This window comes from Oryza glaberrima, chromosome 8, assembly GCF_000147395.1.
Source record: "Oryza glaberrima chromosome 8, OglaRS2, whole genome shotgun sequence".
NCBI classification, from domain to species: Eukaryota; Viridiplantae; Streptophyta; class Magnoliopsida; order Poales; family Poaceae; genus Oryza; species Oryza glaberrima.
Window position 1 is genome coordinate 13,389,934 of NC_068333.1, and position 22,859 is coordinate 13,412,792.

The 22,859-nt window shown below is 43.9% G+C and overlaps 1 protein-coding gene across 1 annotated transcript; it reads right to left on the bottom strand.

Moving 5' to 3' along the window:
- Positions 1–7,518: 7,518 nt before the first annotated feature.
- Positions 7,519–9,382, bottom strand: LOC127781108 (uncharacterized). Its single transcript, XM_052308014.1, has 4 exons — positions 9,279–9,382; positions 8,852–8,938; positions 7,854–7,954; positions 7,519–7,705 (listed from the first exon to the last, which is right to left on the bottom strand). Exons 1-4 carry the CDS (start codon positions 9,292–9,294, stop codon positions 7,670–7,672), a joined length of 240 nt encoding a protein of 79 aa, XP_052163974.1. The 5' UTR covers positions 9,295–9,382; the 3' UTR covers positions 7,519–7,669.
- Between the last annotated feature and the right edge of the window lie 13,477 nt (positions 9,383–22,859).

The following is a 22,859-nucleotide window of genomic DNA, read 5'->3' on the forward strand; positions in this document are numbered from 1 at the left end:
AAAAAATAAGAAGCAGGGTGCACATTTTTCTAGAGATCAGGTAAATTTCCTTACCTGGCCTTATAGAGAAAGCTAAAACAAGCCTTACAGATGTTCAAAAGGAATTCGCAAAACGGGCAACGTAGTGCTATTACATAGAAAGTAAAATGCTGGGGACTCCAGCTTGCTAATCAACCCCTGAATATGTAAACTCCAACACATCCCAGCATCAGACAACAAACTCGAAGCCATCAGAAACAAAAAGCCTAGATTCAAAAGCACTCCATCTAAAACATCTAATGGGACAGAACAGGTAAACAGTAGGGAGAAAAACGAGAAAAATTTCGCAGCATCCCAGATCATCAAGCGAGTTCCATGTTAAAGTTGTAGTTTTGTTATCAGTTCTACTCTCCATCTATCCATAGTGGCATAGTCTTATCCTTTTTGAAGCAACCTCCAGTGTTTCTGAAAGGATAAGGACTTGTATAGCATCTGAATAGGATATTCAATTAACACATATATTTAAAAACCTGGTCATTTCTAGCCAATCATAAAGTCCAGCACAGCCCAACCATCACAACTATCAAAAGTCTAGATTTACATTTGTTTTTCAAGATGTTAAAAAGAATAGATAGTGGGAAACTCTACATAGGATCTACACTTTAAAACAGTCCAGGAATCTTTAAATTCAACACAAAGGTCTGATCATCCACAATATCGTACTAAATTAAAAGGGTTGTGAGCATATGATACTTACACACAAGGATCATGTATTGCTTATATCAAAACTCAACCTGTCTTTGATCTGCCTCAATAGTTGGAATATTCTGAAATGAACAGGTATTAAATAATGTATCCGACCAAATCGACCATTATAAACAATTATCAACTGAATGTAATAATTGCATTTGAAATAAGTTGAATTATGCTATGAATTATATGAAGAATAGTTATCAAAGTTCATTTTAAGATTACTTCTGCAACTGTAAAGTGTTCTTTACAGTCTGCAAATTGAGAATAGGCAAAATTTGCTACAGGACACTCAAAAGTTATGTAATTAGCTGGGGGACACCCGAAAAACGTGAATTTGCCTGAGGACACTCTAAAAGTGTGGTAATTTGCCACAGGACACTGGACGCATTAAAATATAATATCCACTGAATTGATGAGAGAGAAAGCGCGTAAAATGACAGTTTTGCCCCTTCTCTTCTTCCCCTTCCGCTTGGCGCTTCCATCGACGGCACGCCCACTGCCGCCACCGCCACCAGCGCAAGCACCAACACCACCCACGGCTCCATCCTGCGCCGCACCGTCGCCGTCTCCACCGCCGGCAAGGCAAGCCACCGGGAGAGCTAGCACACTTGTGCTCTGCTTGATCGGAGATTGTGGAGGAGCCCCTTCCCTTCCTCCCCATCTCTCTCTCGTGAAAAATTTCCCATCCCAACCCTAGCTGCGCAGTCGGCGTGGTGAAGGGCAGCGCAGGCGCTGTGCAGCGCGGCGGCGTGGGGCTCGCACGACGGCGCGGCGCAGGCATGGCGGTGTGGCACACGCGCGGCGGCGAGGCGCAGGCACAGCACTGGCGGAGCACAGGTATGCCAGAGAGCTAAGCTGTTGGCAGTGTGCTTGCTGTTCCTGTAACCAGCTACATGGTGGAGATTTGGAGATCATCAGACAGTGTTTTGGCTAGCTTTATTTATGCGCGCGGAGAATGATTTCAGATCACATGCAACACAGGATGGAGCCGTGGGTGGTGTTGGTGCTTGCGCTGGTGGCGGTGGCGGCGACGGGCGTGCCGTCGATGGAAGCGCCGAGCGGAAGGGGAAGAAGAGAAGGGGCAAAACTGTCATTTTACGCAGTTTCTCTCTCATCAATTCAGTGGATATTATATTTTAATGCGCCCAGTGTCCTCTGGCAAATTACCACACTTTTAGAGTGTCCTCAGGCAAATTCACGTCTTTCGGGTGTCCCCTAGCCAATTACACAATTTTTAGGTGTCCCAGGGCAAATTTTGCCTTGAGAATATCTCACAAAGGGAACGGTATCATATATGGCACTGTGATTAAATCTTTATTGCCCAGTCATTTTTCAAAGAAATTGAGTCACAGGATGCAATCTCACTACTACAAAAGTGATTTTTCTATACGAGGCCCCTTGATTTTTGCAAACTGACCATGACTAGTGGCGTCTGCAAAAATCGAGGTTCATTTTTGCATTGTGGCCCCTTAAGTGGCCCGTATGGAAAAATTGATTTTTCCCATACGGGCCTCTTAAGATGGCCGCATGCAAAAATGAGCTCATTTTTGCATGCGGCTCACTTAAGCGCCCGTATGGAAAAATCATTTTTTCCATACGAGCCACTTAAGGAGGCGTATGCAAAAATGAAATTTGAAAAATTTGAAACTAGTATATCTCACTCATATGCACTCCAAATTAGATGATTCTTTTTTCTAAATGTTTCTAAAATCATCCTCTATCATGTTATTGTGTTCTTACTGTTATTATTTTGGCCATTTTTTTCTTGTGACTTTATTTTATCAATTAAAACTTTGAATTTCAAAACTTCAAATAATATTTTCAAGCAGTAATTGATTTCAGCTGAAAAAGTCAAAACCAACAAAGTTGTATAACACATCAAGATATATAACTTCTATTTTGGTCATTTCTTCATCCGACAAAGATTTTTGTAAGATTGATCACAAAATGTACATCTCTCTTATAGTTTTATAAACTATATAAGAGATATGTACATTTTGTGAACAATCTTACAAATAACTTTGTCGGATGAACAAATAACCAAAATAAAAGTTATAGATCTTGATGATTTATACAACTTTGTTATTGATGACTTTTTCAGTTGAAATCAATTAGTATTTTAAAATGCTGTTTGAAGTTGTTATAATTTGAAATTCAAATTCAAACTGTTCAAACAAAGTCAAATAGAAAAATGACCAAAACAAAAGTTATAGATCTTGATAAGTTATACAACTTTGTTGTTCACAAATTTTCCATTTGGAATCATTTATTGATTCAAAATATTATTTGAATTTCTTATATTTTAAAATTCAAATTTTATATAGCTCAATCAAACTTAGATGGAGAAATGACGAAAAGAAAATTGGTAGATTTCAATGATCTCTACAACTTTGTTTTTGACAACTTTTTCACATTAGTTCATTTAATACCAAAAAAAAGATTTAATGTTCATTTTTATCTAGAAGTCTGATTTGCCTCCTCTCCCTCTCCACCACTTCAAAATTTCAGCAACCTTATTTCCAACCTTATCTTCTCTTATCTCCTCTCCACCATTACTTCTCCTCAACTCCCTCCCTCTCTCTCTCTCCCCCTCACACACAGCAAGACGGGCACGGAGGAGGCACGCGGTGGTGGCGGCCGAGGACGGCACGGCACGAGGCGGCGGCACGCGGTGGCAGCGGCTGAGGGCGGCGCGGCGCGAGGTGGCGGCAGCGGCGGCGGCAAGGAGGCACGCAGGGGCGGCGGCCGAGGGTGGCACGGTGCGAGCGGCGGCATGCGGCCGCGGCCGGCACGCAGTGGCACACGGCGGCGGTCGGAGGGAGCGGCCGTCCGCGTGGATCTGCCTCCTCTACCTCCCTTCGTCGTCGCCGGCGACTCCCCCGCCCTCCTCCAACGCGGATCCGGCGGCGGCGCCCACCCTCGCGGCGACGACGACCTCGGGCGGCGGCGCCACCGCCATCCCCTCCTCACCGCCGCGGCGGCGGGGGCGGCTCTGCCGCCTCGGGCGGCGCCGCCCCGAGCGGATCCAGCGCCAAGGGTGGTGGAGGCGGCCGATCCGGTGCCGGCGATGACAGCAGGCGGCGGGGACGACGGATCCGAAGCCGGCGTCGACGGCGGGCGGTGGGGGCGATAGATCCAGAGCCGGCGACGACGGCGGGCGGTGGGGGAGACGGATCCGGTGCCGGCGACAATGGCGGGCGGCGTGGGCGACGGATCTGGTGCCGGCGACGCCGGCGAGCGGCGGGGGCGATGAATCCGGCACCGTGCGGCGGCGGGCTAGGGTTTGGGATATTTTGGATTTTTATTTTTTTTTGTTTGCTGAATTTATTTTCGTATGCGGCTGGTATAAGCAAACGCATGCAAAAGATGCCTTTTGCCCGTATGGAAAAAGCTTTTTTGTACTAGTGTGTCCAACTTACATTTTTTTTTGGATTTGTAAATCTACCTCTCTGATTTGCATTAACATTCGTTGTACCATGTCAGCAAAAATATATATTATAAAGACTGCTTGTCCATGAATCCAGAAAAACCATTGCACAAATAATTTTTTTTTTGTTAGCAGATTGGTGTCTGAACAACTGAATTTGTATTAATTGTGAAGTAATTTTTTTTGTTAGCAGATTTGTACAAAGCATAGAACATACCTATGCTTGATGTCCGGTTGCAAGAACAAATTGACACTGAAAATGAGGATGGACTAAGGGGATCGACTGATCTGATCAGTGAGAATGGTCGAAGCCGAACTCCTTGTGGACACCGCACTTGCAGGTCACGCACACCACCAAGTCGCCACCAGCGAGGTCAGCCTGGGCCCCTCTCTCTCCGCGCTCGAGAACTCAACCTCTTGCTCCTGAAAGGTACAAAATGTTCAGTCGAATCAAACGGTGCAAGTCTACAACTATCAATACTAAAGAAGGATCGTCTGATGCAACCAAGTAAAATACCAGATGGCGTGGCGACGGGGTCCGGCTGAGGGATGAAAGGCGACCGGAATACGGGGGATGGACGGTGACCAGGATGTGCAGCAGCACTGGTATGGGGTCGATTGCGGCGGTTAGGGGAACCAGCGGCCAGCGATCTCCGACGGGCAGGGGGCGACGGGCGGATGGCTGATGAGGTTGGAAGGGGAGGCGACAGGCGATTGTTAGGGGAGGGATGAGAGCGCGGCGCGGTTAGGGGAATCCGCGGCCGGCGAGGTTGGAAGGGGAGTCGGGCGACGATGGCGAGGGCAGGGATTGAGGCGGCAGTTAGCGGATGGGCGGACGGGCAGCGTGGGCACGATGGGTGGAGGGGCGCCGCAGGAGGAGATCGGCGCGATGGGCGGCGATGGGTGGAGGGGCGGCATGGATCGGCGCGATGCGTGGAGGGGCGTCGTGGAGGAGATGGGCGCGATGGGTGGTGTGATGGGCGGAGGCGCGCAAGCAGTGGCTGCAGCGGCGAAGGACGAAGGGGCGATGCGGGGTTGGAACTTGGAAGGGGGTCGTGAGCACTACTAGAATTTAATGGGTTCCCTAGAGTTTTAAATTTTCCCCTAGAGCTTTTGGAACAGCCCAAGGGAACAGAATATCCCTAGGGTGAATTTTGCAAACCCAAGGGATCGAACGGAATCCCTAGAGTTTGATTGCACTCCTAAGGAACATCTCGCGAAAAGGACACACAATTGTGCCATGTCAGCATAAAACGGGATAGATTATTCCCAAAGTTTTTTCGGAGAATTTTTTACTCACCGCCGAGCAAAGCGCGCCTTGGCGATACAAATTTTCTGCCAATTTATTTTTTTCTCCTTCCTACCTTATCTACTCCCGTGACTCAAGGCAGACCACATCTTGTACCATATCTTTCTTCTTCATCCAAGTAGTTAGCCGGTCGGCACCGGCGTCCAGCGGCTGCCGTTCATCGCCGGCAATCCAAGCTCGAGCTCCAGCGACTGGCCGCAGCAAGCAAGCACCAGACAGCTGCTGTTCCTGACACGGCAGTTTGGAGCCACTGCTCCACAGCACTGCCATCGTCTTCTCCATTCATCTACTATTCAGATCCAAGTTTCTTGTATCCTGATTTCTTCTACTGTCTTTTCTTGGTAGCCTGCAGCCAAAGAGCGATCTCTGGCAATCGACGGGCACCACACGGTTGCTGCTCGATCCTCCACCTCCACCGTGTTGCAGCCCAACGCATGGAAGAATAGATCCAAGTGAGTGTTATTAAAATTTAGCTCATACTTTTCTTATGTGTCCCTTTGCAGATTATCTTGATTTTGAGCTACTGAGGATGCTATTTGGGACTAGTTTGGAAGAGGCATGGATAGGAAACGTTGGAGAACAACAAGATTAATTCAACTCAAATCTAGCCGCTCTCAAGTTTCTACTGTACTAGCTGCAGCAGCGAGCTAGATTGCAGTGGTTACATTCGTCCTTAGGAACTTGTATTATCTTTTTTTTTTATCATTGTTTGGTTCTATGATGTTATTGATGATACATCAGCACATCTTTGAAGTCTGTCATGTGTTTATAAGTGGAATAGTTAGCCAAATTTTCAGATCTATTGTTGTACTAAAAAAAAGGTACTATGTAAAATGGAGAATCAATTTGTATGAATTGAGTATTTCGTGCTAATAATAGAATGGTATTATTTTCTGTTTCAATTGATTGTTCTTTTCTTTCTAATTGAGGCAAAAGCAGGCAGTGAAAAAGCAAAAAAAAAAGAAAACAATAAAATATGTAAATTTCGTTAAATGCCAGTATTTTCCCTAAATATGGATGAGAAATACACGTCAGATGAAGTTGCCAGGTGGACAGTTGTCCCTGTGGTTTGACACCCTAGGGAACACAAATTTTCCCTAGGTTTTCACAGAAAAACTCTAGGGAACCGAGTCTTTCCCGTAGACATGATCCCTAGAGCAGGTTTCCCTAGGGTTCCCTAGAGTATTTTGGATGTTCCCTAAGGTATTTGGCTCTAGGGGACTTGGTGAATTCCTCCGGTGGCGATGGCAGTCTACCGCGGGCAATCTCTGTGCACGATGGCCCGTTGGATATGACGATCCGATGGTTGATATTATGCGTGTCTGTCAGACGCATATATTATGTTAGGAATCAAAACCACCACTATAGATTTTTTATTCTGTTGACTAACCGCCAAGTCTAGAAAGACAGGAATATTCAGATTTCTTGGCTGCTACTAGTAAGGAAATGTTTTCTTAGCGGTCAGACCGCCAAGCAAATTTAGAAGATTGCGAACTTTCTAAAGCGCTAAGAAATGTAACCTTGTCGGTCTAGACCGACAAGAATATATATTTCCTTGGATGCCGAGAAACCGCTAAGAAAATTACTTATTTTTAACAGTTAGAACTTCCAAGGAAATTACTTATTCTTGTAGATGCTCTAATTGAATCATCAATTTTCTAGTGCATGCCCTAATTGATAGATGGTTTCCTGACCAGCCTGAGAAAATATTTTTTTATTGCCTGTATAAATTATTTTGGAAGTAGTGCATTGTCAACCATAATAACTTTTTAATGTGCGAAGAAATATGCCCGAGTATGGTTGTAGATGGGGAGGTGAGGAACCAGAATGTCCGTACAAGCTATCTGTCTTAGGAAAACTTTATGTTAACATGGTTGTTGGAGACCAAAAAACAAAAACAATAACGCTGTGAGGATTTACATTGAACAATATGTGCTGTACATTACTTTTGAAGATATATATATAAACTCCCCATTTTAAGGAGTATACAACAAATTTCAACAAATAAAATGTTACAATTATTTTTTTCCTTCCCATGGATGTGGATATTTTGACCTAGGTGGACAGCCTTTTTTTTTTTTTGCGGGGAGGTGGACAGCTATTTACAATAATCTTTTCCCAATATACATATATATGTACATTGTAATTTTCACAGAGGTTTGAACAACGAATTAGTGTTGATAATCCCTGCTCATTTTGGTTCATGGCTTATACGACCAATTTGGACATGCCCTTGCCTGATGAGAAAACAAAAATATACATGTCAGTGTGTTTCTCAAGCCTAATTAACATGCTGATGCTTGCACCATGACAGGTCCTTCAACAAAAACGAACGGAGAAAAATCTCATGCTATTTGTATCAATTAGGACACCCAGTTGACTTACTTTTGTGGCAAATGTTTTGAACCCGTATGTGAGGCTGTGAGCACCTTGACCATTGTAGGGCTGCTGGTTGTTGTTCCGAGAAGGTGTAAAACCTTTCGATCCTACATGTGCACACAAGTTGGATGGTCTACAGATTATTTTCAACAAATTTAAAAAACCTAGCTAAGCTAGGCAATATGTGTAGCATCGACATTATATATGTATGCCAATTAATGTGTAATAGACTATATATCTACTTGCCAGAAATGAGTTTCTTGTAATACATCCATCTTAAAATATACGACATTGTTAACTTTATTTTGGAGTACTTTATTTTGGAGTTTAGTGTAAAACATATGACCACTACCTTTGTCTAATAGAATATAATATACTCCCTCCATATTTTAATGTAAGACGCTATTGACTTTTTATCCAACGTTTGACCATTCGTCTTATTCAAAAAATTTATGTAATTATCATTTATTTTATTGTGATTTGATTCATCATCAAATGTTCTTTAAGCATGACATAAATATTTTCATATTTGCAAAAAAAATTTGAATAAAATGAATGGTCAAATGTTAATCGAAAAGTCAACGGCGTTATACATTAAAATATGGAGGAAGTAGTATCTAGCAACATCATAATATATACTGTAAAAATACTTGTAATACAAGTCTATCCACATGGATTTTTTATGTTTTTGTACTTAAGAGCTGATGGTCAAAGTTTGAATAGTTTGCCTAAATAAAGCCATAGTAAGATGTACTTAAATCCGGAGGTAGTTAATTGGAGTACTATATATCAGCCCTCTTCCTGATACACCAAATGTGTTCGTTATATTATTCAACTAACTCGAAGAAAGAAGCAGCAAATTTGGAACAAATTAAGTAGCACGGGATAAGGAATTCATCTGGCGAAACAACAACAAAAATTATTTACGTTCAAAGGTAGAACTAAAAAGAATCATGTAGTAAATTAATTATGTTTTATTTTTAGGGTATTTTTCTCTTTTATACCTGGAAGGTTTGTCACTTCATGATGAATGTCCGCGTGCCTTTTGGATGTTCCAGAGCCACCTTGGGGAGGCACAGAGCTACTAAGTCCTGCACTAATTAATAATACACATCAACGAATGGTTAGAGTGGAATAATATTATACTCTCTTAATTTTTTAATAGATGACGCTGTTGACTTTTTCTCACATGTTTGACCATTCGTCTTATTCAAAAATTTTATGCAAATGTATAAGATATTAATCACACTTAAAGTACTATGAGTGACAAAACAACTCATAACAAAATAAATTATAATTACGTAAATTTTTTGAATAAGACGAATGGTCAAACATGTGAGAAAAAGTCAACGGCGTCATCTATTAAAAAAGGAGGTAGTATTAGTGAATATATATCACAAATACATCCACACAAGTTTGGAAGAATCATACCCTTAGAACTGGACATTCTTCGCAAGGGTCTTGTTGAGAAAGCTTCAAGTGATCGAATTTGTTGTTCTGGCCTGTGCTTTTTGTAAGCTTGGCTATCTATGTTGCCTTTTGAGCTCTGACAATTATTTCTGGCTATCTTTGTATGTTTATGTTGCTTATATAGATGACTAGAATTTGCCCTAAGGTAATTACGATCGATGTGATGGGAAACTACAAAGCAGTAGCTAGTCACGTAAGCTGTAAGTGTTTTAATTTGTAGGTGTACCTATTAATGTCGTGTTAATCACATGCCATTTTCTTAGTATTATCCCAGATATATGTGTTTGAGAAAACATACATATACATAAGTTCCGCTGTTGTGTACTTGTGTAATCTTGGTTCCCATTTTTTAGACTCGATCAAACATCGTCCTAAAAAACGATTAGATTAGAGTGATGAGAGCTTGGAAATTTTGCGTGGTGACTGCTGACCATTTGTAGCTATTTCATACACATGTCGGTGATTTTGACCGAATTTTCATGCTAATGTTCAAACCTTCGTCTGGTCATGTTGAGGAAAACATCCTGGACATTTCTCGTGGCACTCATATATAATAGAGTAAATTGCATTCACGATACATCAACTTGGCAAGTGGGTGCAATTTAGTAAAAAACTTGATAAATGAGCATAATAGTATAATAACTTGGTAAGTGCGTGTAACCTAGTAAAAAACCTTAATAAATAAGCAGACGTATACGATTTTGATACAATAACTTAACTTGGGAAGTGGTCTAAAAACTTAATTATTTTGTGCATTCCTGCTATACATACTCGGTTTACTTATGTAGATTCATACTTTTTTTTTGTCATTCTAGTAATTAAAAGTCAAACAAATTTTACTGTGTAAAAATTTTCTAGTTTGTATTTGAGATGGGAAAAAAAAATCTAAATCGATGATGCAAATTGGATGAGCAATATATTTTTATACATTATATTAATATATACGGGATTGCTATGTGATGATATATATTAGCATCGTGAAAAAACTTAGATAGTACTCATTAACAAAAATAGCACATGTCTAGCTAAGTTATTGCACGAAAATACTAAATTATCAAAAACTTGTATTAAAGTCACTTGCCAAGTTATTGCACTTAGGTGTCACATTCTCAACTTCTTGTAATAAATCGCACCCACCTATCAACTTGTTGTACCGTTGATGTAATTTAGTCTATATAATACTCCGAACAAATTAACCTTCCATGTAACAGAACTACTAAAGCAGTTGACTAACTGAAGCAAGGGTGCGCTACATATTTTAGGTTACAGCCTTACAAGTATTTTTCTTTCCGTTTTCTCTTCCAATCAGACACAACTCAAATCTAAGGAAATCTTGGATGGTGCGAGGAACACTTGCTGCTTCGTAGCCGTATATGTTAATTTTGACGTCGGCAACGAGCTAGATTAATTAATTTCCATGCATGGCTCGTGTCGTGTGCAAGCTCTGTGACTGACTATGAAACTGTCAAAAGTTAATTTATAAGGTCGTTCATGATGTTATTTTTCCTCCTCTTTTCCATCCAAGAACGCTAGACCAAAAGATTTGTTCAATATCATGGTCTAAAGTCTAAACTCTGAACGACCGTTGAATTGGGCTGCATGGATTTCCGTTAATAGGCTAGCCACTGACAAGGCTTTTTTTTTTTTGGAAAAAGTACACCGAATGTCCCTCAACTTGTCATCGAGTTACAAAATCGTCCTCGAACCGCAAAACCAGATACAACGCATCCCTCAACTTACAAAACCAGTATAAACTAGGTCCCTAGGCGGTTTTGACTCCGGTTTTGTCTGACGTGGCAGCTGACTCAGCGTGAGACCCACGTGGGTCCCACATGTAAGTCTCTTCTTCCCCTCCCCTCTCCACCTCTCTTCCTCTCTCCTCTTCTTTTTTCTCACTTTTCTCCTCAATTGGGCAGCACAGCCGGCGGTGGGGAAAAGGCCGGTGGGGGAGGCGGGAGTCCGGCAGCGGCGGCGGGCGACGAGGCGACGACGCTGGAGAAGGGAGACGCCTGCATCCGCCGCCTCGCCTTCGCCTCCCAGCCCCGTGGGTCTCCTCGACTCCTCTGCCTACCGAATCCGCCGACCGCGGCCTCTCTGAGCTCGTCGTCCACCTGCACCGCAGCGGGTTCCTTCCCAAGAACCTCCTCTCCATCCGCTCCCTCACCGTGGTCTCCCGCCGACAACGACGACACCTCCCCACCGGCGATCGAGACGAGCAGAGGCACGGGCGAAGTGGGTTCCCATGGCGCCATAACGGCGGGGAGCAGCGAGAGCGAGTACTACTGCTTCTTCACTTGGTCCATTTCACTGCGCGTAGGCGGCGGGCGGCGGGGAGCAGCTGGGTGCGGGCGGCGGAGGGAGGAGCGGCGCGACGCCGCGGATGCTGCCCTACGGCGCCGCCAGTGCTAGCATGTAGCGGCACAACATGGCACTTGCTGCTCGCTGCTTTCTTTTCTATTCTCCTTCGTTTTCTTTTCATTCTTTCATCTTTCCCGTGATGGCGCCGTTTGTGATGGCCAATGAATACGACTGGCGCGGCCTGGCAGCCGATGGTGGCGCCGCGGGGCAGGCGTGGCGCGGTTCGACAGGCCGAGAGCCGACGTGGCCGGCGGCAGGGCGCGATTGCGAGGCGTGGCGGGGCCAATGGCCGTCGGGGAGAGGTCGTGCGACAGTGCAGACGCTGGTGTGCTTTGGCTGATTGGCACAGCACGACGCTACTGCTTGTCATTTCCTACCTTTTTTCTGTTCTTCTTCTACTATTTCCTCATTCTTCCTCTGGTGACGCGGTGCAAGCAGCGTGACCTTGGCGCAGGCTCAGCACGAGCTCATCGTCGTGGCACGGCCTCCCCCCATCGCCTGCGCCCAGCTGCTCCCCGCCGCCCGCACGCCTGCGCGCAGCTCCTCCTATCGCCTCCTGCGCCCAGCCACTCCCCCGCCGGACGGCGCCTGCACCCGGCTTATCCTCCACTGGTGGAGAAACCATCTTTCGTCGGTCGGCTGATTTCCACAATAGTCCCGGATGTAATAAAAACCGGGGCTAAAGATGATCTTTAGTCTCGGTTCAAAAGGGTAACGGGCATATTTGATCTTTAGTCCCGGTCACCAACCGGGACTAAAGATTATCTTTAGTCCCGGTTCGAATGCTGTCAGGGCATGTCAGGCCCCCCCCGGGTTACGAACCGGGACTAAAGATCGTAACTTTAGTCCCGGTTGGTAGCACCAACCGGGGCTAAAGATCCCAGTGATCTTTAGCCCCGGTTGGTGCTACCAACCGGGACTAAAGTCCCACCCCTATATATATATGTCTTCTTCCTCCTCCAGCTGCCCGAGTAAGCTTCAAAATTTCTTCAAAAAAGAGGGGAGGTCATGCCAAAATTTCTATTGAATTTATTTTGGTGATTACATACAAATCGGAGGTGCCTAAAAGGTTTGCAACTTCATCCTCCAATGTTTTTTTTTGCATATTACATTTGCACCTATGTTTTGCACACTTTTTTGTCTCCAAAGTATAGTTGTAAGTTGATGAGAGAGAAAATTTGTGTGGGGAAGAAAGAATATATAGAAATTTAGTTCATTTGCTAAACAAGGTTTTATAAAATAGTTGAGAAGGAAAACTCTAGTGAAAGTTAATCTTAAATAATAGAAAACAAACTAAAATGAAAATTAAAAGAAGTAAAGCACATTAATATTAGTTTAAAACTTTACAAATAGTTTTTAAGAATTATTTGGTGTAATATTTTATGATTTTTGTATGAATAAAGATATCTTATAATTATTGTATAACTGTCATTATTGTAAGAATAATTATTTGTGTACGGTTTTTTTTACTCATGTAGATGGATCGGCAATGGATGTACGCTGACCGGCGGTCCAAAGAGTTTATTGACGGCGTGCACTATTTTTTGAGAGTGGCCGAAGCTAACAGTCAAAGGGGTTTTATTTGTTGTCCATGCAATAAGTGTAAGAATCAGAAGAAGTATTCTGCATCCAGGACTATTCATTTCCACTTGTTTGAGTCGGGGTTCATGCCAAGCTATAATTGTTGGACATCCGACGGAGAGCAAGGTGTTGAAATGGAAGAAGATGAAGTGGAAGACGACAATATTCCGGACTTTGCTCAGTATGTTGGATTTGAAGGAAATCAAACGGGCGAGGAGGAAATAGCTGCTGATGGTAACGACGTTGCGGATGATCTTGGTCAGATGTTGCAGGACGCCAGGGAGGACTGCGAAAGTGAAAAGGAGGCCCATAAATTGGACAAGATGTTGGAGGACCACAGAACTTCGTTGTACCCAGGTTGCGAGTAGGGGCACAAAAAGTTGGATACCACTCTGGAGTTCTTGCAATGGAAGGCAAAAAATAGGGTTAGTGACAAGGCATTTGGCGATTTATTGAAACTCGTCAAGAACATTCTTCCGGGGGGAAACAAATTGCCCGAGACAACGTACGAGGCTAAGAAGATAGTCTGCCCGCTAGGACTGGAAGTTCATAAGATTCACGCATGTCCGAACGATTGTATCGTATATCGCGGTGAGGAGTATGAGAACCTAGAAGCATGCCCTGTTTGCAAAGCACTATGATACAAGATTAGATGAGACGATCCAGGAGAAGTTGACGGGCAGCTAACAAAGAAGAGAATTCCTCCTAAGGTGATGTGGTATTTCCCTATAATACCACGGCTAAGGCGTTTGTTCAAGAACAAGGGGAATGCTAGAATGATGCGATGGCACGCTGAAGAGCGTCAATAGGACGGGATGCTGAGACACCCCGCCGATGGTTCGCAGTGGCGAAACATCGACAGAAAATTTAAAGAATTTGGAAAGGACGCACGAAACATACGGTTTGGTTTGAGTACGGATGGCATGAATCCTTTTGGAGAGATGAGCAGCGGCCATAGCACTTGGCCCGTTACGATGTGTATCTACAACCTCCCCCCTAGCTATGCATGAAGAGGAAGTACATAATGATGCCGATTATTATTCAAGGCCCCAAGCAACCTGGTAACGACATCGATGTGTACCTAAGACCACTGGTCGAAGATCTTAAACTGTTGTGGAAGAAGGAAGGTGTCCCCGTGTGGGACGAGGACAAACAGGAGGAGTTTAACCTACGAGCGCTGCTGTTCGTAACCATCAACGATTGGCCTGCACTTAGCAACCTATCCAGACAGTCCAATAAGGGGTACAAGGCTTGCACTCACTGTATGGATGAAACAGAAAGTACGTATCTTAAGCACTGTAGGAAGGTTGTATACATGGGTCAACGTCGATTCCTTGCAGCAAACCACCCGGTACAAAAGAAAGGCAAGCACTTCGAACATAAGGCCGACCACCGTACGCCTAAACATCGCAGCGGGAAAACAGTGTTTGTTATGGTTAAAGATCTTAAAGTAGTGTTCGGAAAGGGGCCTGGAGGCCAGCCTATAGAGAGCGAAGATGGTCACGCGGCGATGTGGAAAAAGAACTCTATATTTTGGGAGTTACCATATTGGGAATTCTTGGACGTACGCCACGCAATCGACGTGATGCACCTCACTAAGAACCTTTGCGTAAACCTTCTTGGCTTCCTAGGTGTATACGGAAAGTCGAAAGATACACTGGAAGCACGTAATGATCTGAAGCATATGGAACAACGCGGTGACCTTCACCCGGAACCAAAGGAGAAAGGAAGCCATTACTTGAGTCCAGCCAGCTACACTCTTAGCAAGGCAGAGAAGGAAAGTATGTTTGAATGCTTGGAGAGCATAAAGATACCGTCTGGATACTCCACGAATATCAAGCGAATAATAAGCACGAAGGAGAAGAAGTTCACAAACTTAAAGTCTCATGACTGTCACGTGTTGATGACACAACTGCTACCAGTTGTAATAAGGGGTATCCTTCCAGACAATGTCCGGGCAACAATAACAAAGCTATGTGCATTCATGAACGCAATTTCGCAGAAGGTCATCGATCCGGATAGATTAGAAGCCCTTTAGAATGAAGTGGTGCAATGTCTCGTCAGTTTTGAGTTGATATTTCCACCTTCATTTTTCAATATAATGACGCATCTGCTTTGTCACCTTGTGAAAGAGATCAGTATTCTCGGGCCTGTGTACCTACACAACATGTTTCCTTTCGAGAGGTACATGGGCGTTCTTAAGAAGTATGTTCGTAACCGTGCTCGTCCAGAGGGAAGCATCGCCAAGGGTTATGGAACAGAGGAGGTCATCGAATTTTGCGTAGAATTTATCGAAGACACTCACCCAATCAGGGTACCTGAATCACGCCATGAAGGGAGACTACGGGGAAAGGGAACTCTCAGAAGGAAAGTAATAATGACGGTAGACAACAATTTATTCCGTAAAGCCCATTTCACTGTTCTGCAACACTCTTCATTGGTAGCTCCTTACATCGAGGAGCACTTGGCTCTAGTTCGCGCCAGGAACATCGGTAAGTCCGATGCATAGATTACACGGCATCACATTGATACTTTCCTCGCGTGGCTACGACAACATCTCATGGGTAACGAGTCGATCAACCAACAACTTGCCTTCCTGATGAGGGGACCGTCTGGGTCGATCGCGACATTCCAGGGATATGAGATCAATGGGTGCACATTCTACACGAGAGCCCAAGACGTGAAGAGCACGAACCAAAACAGCGCTGTTCGTGTCGATGCCATGGGACACGATGGAACAACTGCCACGTATTACGGTGCCATCGAGGACATATGGGAACTTGACTATGGTCCTCTCAAGGTTCCTCTGTTCCGGTGCAAATGGGTTAGGTTGACTGGTGGAGGCTTAATGATTGATGACAGTGGGATGACAACTATTGACCTTAACAAGGTTGGATACTCGGACGAACCTTTTGTCCTTGCCAATGATGTAACACAAGTCTTTTTCATGAAGGACATGTCTAGCAAAGGAAAGAAGGGCAGAGGGCCTGACGAGCCTAAGCGTCAAGTGGTTCTCCCAGGCAAAAGAAAAATCGTCGGAGTTGAGGACAAGACTGACGAGGATTACGATCAGTTGGATGGGCAACCCCCTTTCACGGTGACGATTGACCCTAGCATCCTCCTATCAAATGAAGACACCCCTTACTCACGCAGCGATCACAAGGAGGGAACAATAGTGAGGAGAAAGTACGTGCGATCAACCGTCACCGCCGATGTAATGCCGTAATTATTGTGTACACGATGTAAACTATTTTGGATGTATTGATTATCCATATAAATCAATTGATGTATGGCATATGTTAATTACGCACGATTATTAGAGGTTTCAACAAGTTTAAATCATGTATATGCTAGTTATATGTGATACTTACAATTTTTAAAAGTTTTAAATCACGCAGGTGGCAATTTCATATATATGTTAATTAGAGTTTTTAACATTTAATTTACTATCATTCATATGCTAATTATAATTGACTAGAGAATTTTTAAAAGTTTTAAATCACACAAGTGGCAATTTCATATGTTAATTAGAGTTTTTAACATTTACTTTACTATCATTCATATGCTAATTATAATTGTCTAGAGAATTTTTAAAAGTATTAAATCATTCATGTGGCATTTACAGATGTTAATTAGAGTTTTTCACAATTTAATTTACTATCTTTCATATGCTACTTATATATGACTATTCGAATTTTTAAAAGGTTTAAATCATGCATGTGGCATTTACATATGTTAATTAGAGCTTTTAACATTTAATTTAATATAATTCCTATGCTAAGTATATATGATGATTACAATTTTTATTAATTTTAAATCATGCAGTATGTACATACATATCTTAATTAGAGTTTTTACCAATTTAATAATATCATTCATATGCTAAGTATATATGATTATTGGAATTTTTATTAATTTTAAGTCATATATTTGCTTATTACGATTTATCCACTTAATTTATTACAGACAAAAATAATTTTTCGAAGTAATTGTCATTAATCTTTGTACTTTAAATAATGTTAATGCATTAACTTCTATTTTAGAAACACATATGTAAGCGAAAATAATATGCAATGCTATAATTTTTAGTCCCGATTCTTAACCCTAACCGGGTTTAAAAACAATTTGGAAATAGCGGGAAAAGATCTTTAGTCCCGGTTGATGAGAACAACCGGGACTAAAGATCCGGGGGTATATATATTCCCGGTGCGCCCTCGTCTTCTCCACCAACACTTAGACGTTTTCGGCCGATCGATCTCTCTCGGCCTCTCTCCTTCGCCGCCACTGCCTAGGGCAAATCCCCACGCCGACGCCGCCGTATCTCGCCGTCGTCTCGAGGAGCTCGTCGTCCTCGCCGCCGCCTCCGCCTCCTCCACCGCCGCCGCATCTCTGGGGTGAGAGCCGCCGCCGCCTCGCTCCCTTCATCGATCTCGATCTCTCCGATCTCGATCTCTCTCCGTCGCGCCGCCCGCCACGAGACGCCGCGCCACGACGACGCCGCGCCACGCCGCCGCCGCGTGCGCAACGCCGCCGCCGCATGCAATGCCACGCCGTCGCCACGCCGCCGCCACGCCGCCATGCCACGCGCCGGCCCGATGCCGCCCCACCGCCGTTAACGAACACGTGAACGAGAACGAACACGTCAACGTTACCGAGAACGTGAACGAGAACGAGAACGATCGAACGAACGAGAGCGAGAACGAGAACGATCGAACGAATTAACGTCAACGAGAATGAGGGAACGAACGTGAATGAGAACAATCGAATGAAGACAAACGAGAACGAGGGAACGAACGTGAATGAGAACAAGTGAACGAACGTGAACGAGAACGAGCGAACGAACGTGAACGAGGGAACGTGAACGAGTGAACGAACGTGAACGAACATGAACGTGAAATGCAATATATATATGTTACTTCGCATTTATCCTAATACATCTTTTTGTATCTTGCAGAAAAGACGTGTTGTCGGAGTCGTCCTTCAACCCGGAGTGGAAGAGCTAGCCTTAGAAGGAATTCGTGCAGGCAAGTGACGTAATAATATAAATGATTGTTATATTTGTAATGCAATTAAGATTATTAGACTTGTAATTAGACTTAGCATATAAGATTGTGTAGTGTTCTAGTATTATTTGAGTTTTAATATAAGATTATTTTATTTGTAGTTAGACTTAGTATGTAATTATTGACTACGGAATTGGTGCGACTCCTAGCAATTGACAATTTTAGTCTTAATTAGACTTAGCATATACGACAGTTACACTTAGCATACATGACTAGCTCTTTCAGTCTTAGCATGTAATATTATTTGAGTTTTAATATAAGATTATTTTATTTTTAATTAGACTTAGTATATAATTATTGACTACGAAATTGGTGCGACTCCTAGCAATTGACAATTTTAGTCTTAATTAGACTTAGCATATACGACAGTTACACTTAGCATACATGACTAGCTCTTTCAGTCTTAGCATGTAATATTATTTGAGTTTTAATATAAGATTATTTTATTTTTAATTAGACTTAGTATATAATTATTGACTACGGAATTGGTGCGACTCCTAGCAATTGACAATTTTAGTCTTAATTAGACTTAGCATATACGACAGTTACACTTAGCATACATGACTAGCTCTTTCAGTCTTAGCATGTAATATTATTTGAGTTTTAATATAAGATTACTTTATTTGTAATTAGACTTTGTATGTAATTATTGACTATGGAATTGGTGCGACTCCTAGCAATTGACTATTGTAGTTTTAATTAGACTTAGCATATACGCACGAAACACTTAGCATACATGACTATTTTAGTCTTAGCATGTAATATTATTTGAGTTTTAATATAAGATTATTTTATTTGTAATTAGACTTAGTATATAATTATTGACTAGCTAGGGTTGTATAATATACGTCACCTAGACTTAGCTTATATCAAGATTTGTAATTAGACTTAGCATGTAAGGTTGTGTAGGGTTCTAATGTACGACAATTACACTTAGCATACATGACTTAGATTGTTAAAACATAAATGTCTCATGACTTAGCAGATGTTTCTTGTATCAACAGATGGCTGACCGCGATGAGGAACAGATATTGTACGATACAATCGCGGAGGGAAGCAGCCAGTACTGGAATGAAGAAGAGGGGAACGAGGATCCAAACCAGTACTTGAACGAGGAAGGGAACGTGGAGAGAGATGCGGAGGGGAACCAGTAGGGGCACGTGGAAAGGGATGTGGAGGGGAACCTGGAGGAGGAGGCTAGTGGAAGTCAACCCTCCGTTGGACAGAAGAGGGCACGTGGGCAACGAGGTGCAGCGAAGAAGCTTGAGGATCGGCACATCATAACGGAAGTGGAAGAAGATGGACGTCCTAGTGCCCCGGCCGAAGCCGCCAAGAACTATGTACGTCACAGCGGTTGGGTTGTGCGGGATAACGTGCCTGTCAGTACGGTGTACTGGCGAAGAACAAGGGCACGCGGAGATCATGAGAGCTTTGTCCCAAATTCGGAGAAAGAGATGCTGTGGACCACAATGCTCGAGACATTCACCCTTCCTGCTGGGTACAGAGGACAAAGTGAAAAGGTGGATTCTGAATAAAATGGCAGAACAGTTTCAGAGCTTCAAGGGAGATCTGTACCAGAAGTATATCCTGAAGGGGTAGACACCGAACTTCGACACATTCCCAAAGCTAAGGGATCACTGGGACGAGTTCGTTGCATATAAGACAGGTGAACAAGGTCAGGCGATGATGGAAAGAAACAAAGAAAATGCCGCCAAGAAGAAGTACCATCACCACTTGGGGTCAGGAGGCTATAGCGTCGCGATGCCGAAGTGGGAGGAGATGGAGGCTAGCTTGCTTGAGAGGGGTATCGAACCGGCAACCGCCAATTCGCTGGAACGATCGAAGTTCTGGTACTATGCTCATGGTGGAACGTTCAACCCAGCTGATGGCTCACTGGTCTTCGGCGATCAGATACGAGAGGCTGCGCGACGACTAACAGATGCAGTGGAAGCCTCCTCTCAGGGCACGTTCCGACCGGACAGAGATAGGGACAAGCTGACACTCGCCCTGCAGACTCCAGAGCATCCAGGACGAACACGAGGGAAAGGGGTGATTCCTGGGAAGATTGGTTTCAAGGAGGACATCCACACGTACAGGAGTCGGATGAGGAGCAAGAGAGATACTGAGGCGAAGATTGCAGATCTAGAGTTCCGGGTATCGAGCTACGAGCTCAGCATGCAAGAGGAGGTGGCAAGGAAGGTTGATGAACGCATGGCCGCACATCGGTCCCATGATCCCCAGCCGACCATTCCTCCTGCAATGGTGAGCCCGTCAGGAAACCGTAGCAGCTGCGCCTCAACGGGGCAGGTAGGATCACAGAGCATGGACGCCATGCAAACACAGGACGAATCGACCTGTCCCATTGATGACATCACTTAGCGGACACCATGTGAGCTGCATATTCCTTTCAAGAACTTATCAATAAAGGTAAGCTCGTAGTTTATATATTTTAGATTTAGCCATTCCGGTAGTTGCTGCTTATATATGTTGATTACTAATAAATAATCTCTCACAACTTGAAGGTGGCGTCGGGCATGGCCATCCCAACGGACCCTTCAGGTACTTACCACTGCAGGCCGATTCCAGCAGGATACTCGAAGGTCGAAGTTGAGTTGGTCGAAGGAGCGTACGAGGACCTCGAGCTGGATTACCCTGGAGGAGACGGTGAGACGCATCTACGAGACACAAGCCATGCCATTATTCTATGGCGCAGGCGGTACATCATCCTCCCTGGGCGACAAGCGGCGTCTCGTGCACCATCTCCTCCGGCTCCGCCATCTCCTCCTCAGGATCTTGCACTGTCTCCTCCTCATGCTCCGCCAGCACCGTCTCCACCTCAGGCTCCAGCACCGACTCCTCCTCAGGATCCTGCACCGACTACTCCTCGGGCTCCTACACCTACTCCTTCGCAAGCTCCTCTTCCGGCACCTTCAAAGTCAAGGGCCCCCCCAGCTCCACGGCCTGCCCACGCAAGGGCAACGAAGAAGGCGAAAGTTGACGCCGCCAAGAACAAGGACCCGGGGTACGATTGCACGCAAGAGGAGCTTGACGCTTACGTGGCATCAGAAGTCAAGAGACAATTCAAGCCTCGAAGTCTAGAAAAGAAGATTCCTATAGACCCGAGTGTCAGGAACTTCTTTAGGGGTATGTCTGCACCTGTCAAGGAGGCCATCAAGCTATTGGACTATGAGCGAACGCTGAAGAAAGCATCTTCTGGAAAGTCCAAACCAGTCCCTCAGCTTGGAGAGCAACCAAACCAGGAGATCGAGCCGTTGGTGACCGGGGAAGACATGACGATAGAAGAATTTATTACTGACACCGGTCTAACTACGGATCAATTGCTAGGAGTTGAACCAATAGAAAAGGAGGAACTGAAATATATGTACGAACTCGGTAAACCGCTTGTCAAGCCCGAGCTGGTGCAGTCCCTACCCACACAAATGTACAAGTTCCATCAGCTGTACATGGAGATGAGCGCCACCGGTAGAGAGATGATCGGAGCGAGGATCAGGGACCCAGACTTCTTGCAAGGAGATGACATTCTCTGGATCAATTTCAAGGGAATCTACGAACTATACCAGCTGGACGCCCTCGACGTCTCTATTATGAGTTGCTGGATTTTGTAAGTATATCGTTCAGTTATATTTCTTAATTACTACGTCTCCTTCTTTAATTAATTAGGTCCTTGTATATAAGTAGACTATATAAAATAAAATACTCCCTTTTATCGTTGTAGAATGGAGATTCAAAGGGCCCGACGTCGGAGGGTTTTCGATACTGGATTCATCGACCCTCGGACAGTAAACGTCGCAATGCTCGACCAATATCCGCAAGAAACAGAGGACAATCTCGTCCATCTCCTGAAGGCGCAGCATTACAAGACGTTCATACTGTTGCCGTACAACACAGAGTTAGTTTAATTTTACTGTCTTCCTACATACCAAATTTCATTCCCGTACGAACTTGCTAAGTGTTTCATATGTAAAGCATCCCACGCACATTGCAGATTCCACTGGGTGCTTTTACTCTTCGACCTGTCGGCCTGCACCGTCAACGTATATGACTCAATGGATAAAAAAGAGTCTACGTTTGACAAGGTTTTCGAACTTATAGACAGGTAATGTTATAAGTTCCTCTGTTAGTTAAGAAATTCTTGTTATGTTAATTATTTCTACTACGAATCATATCTTTAAACTCCATGTAGGGCTTGGTATCGGTTCCGTCATTTGGTCCGTGGCAACTGGAGAGAAAGACTTAGGCGGAGGTTCAAATTTCCTGTAAGTACACATGCTCTAAATTTATATTTCTCCGATTCAAATTAATACATACAAGTGTATATTAATTAGATCTCACGCCGTTAATTTGTCATTTATTTGTAGTGCGCAAAGCAAAAGCAGGGAACTAACTTGTGCGGCTACTACGTGTGCGAGTATTGCCACTGCCTTGCAGACCAAATCATCACCACAAGAGAGCTCGATGTACGTACAAATAAATTCAAAATTTCATTGCGTAACGATTTCTTGTTTAATTACTAATCAAT

Excerpts from the sequence above, each read along its gene's own strand:
- LOC127781108 (XM_052308014.1), bottom strand. Across the intron at positions 7,955-8,851 it reads TGAAGTGACAAACCTTCCAG|GATCGAAAGGTTTTACACCT; the intron begins GTATAAAAGAGA and ends GTGCACATGTAG. Across the intron at positions 7,706-7,853 it reads TCAAAACATTTGCCACAAAA|GCAAGGGCATGTCCAAATTG; the intron begins GTAAGTCAACTG and ends TTTTCTCATCAG.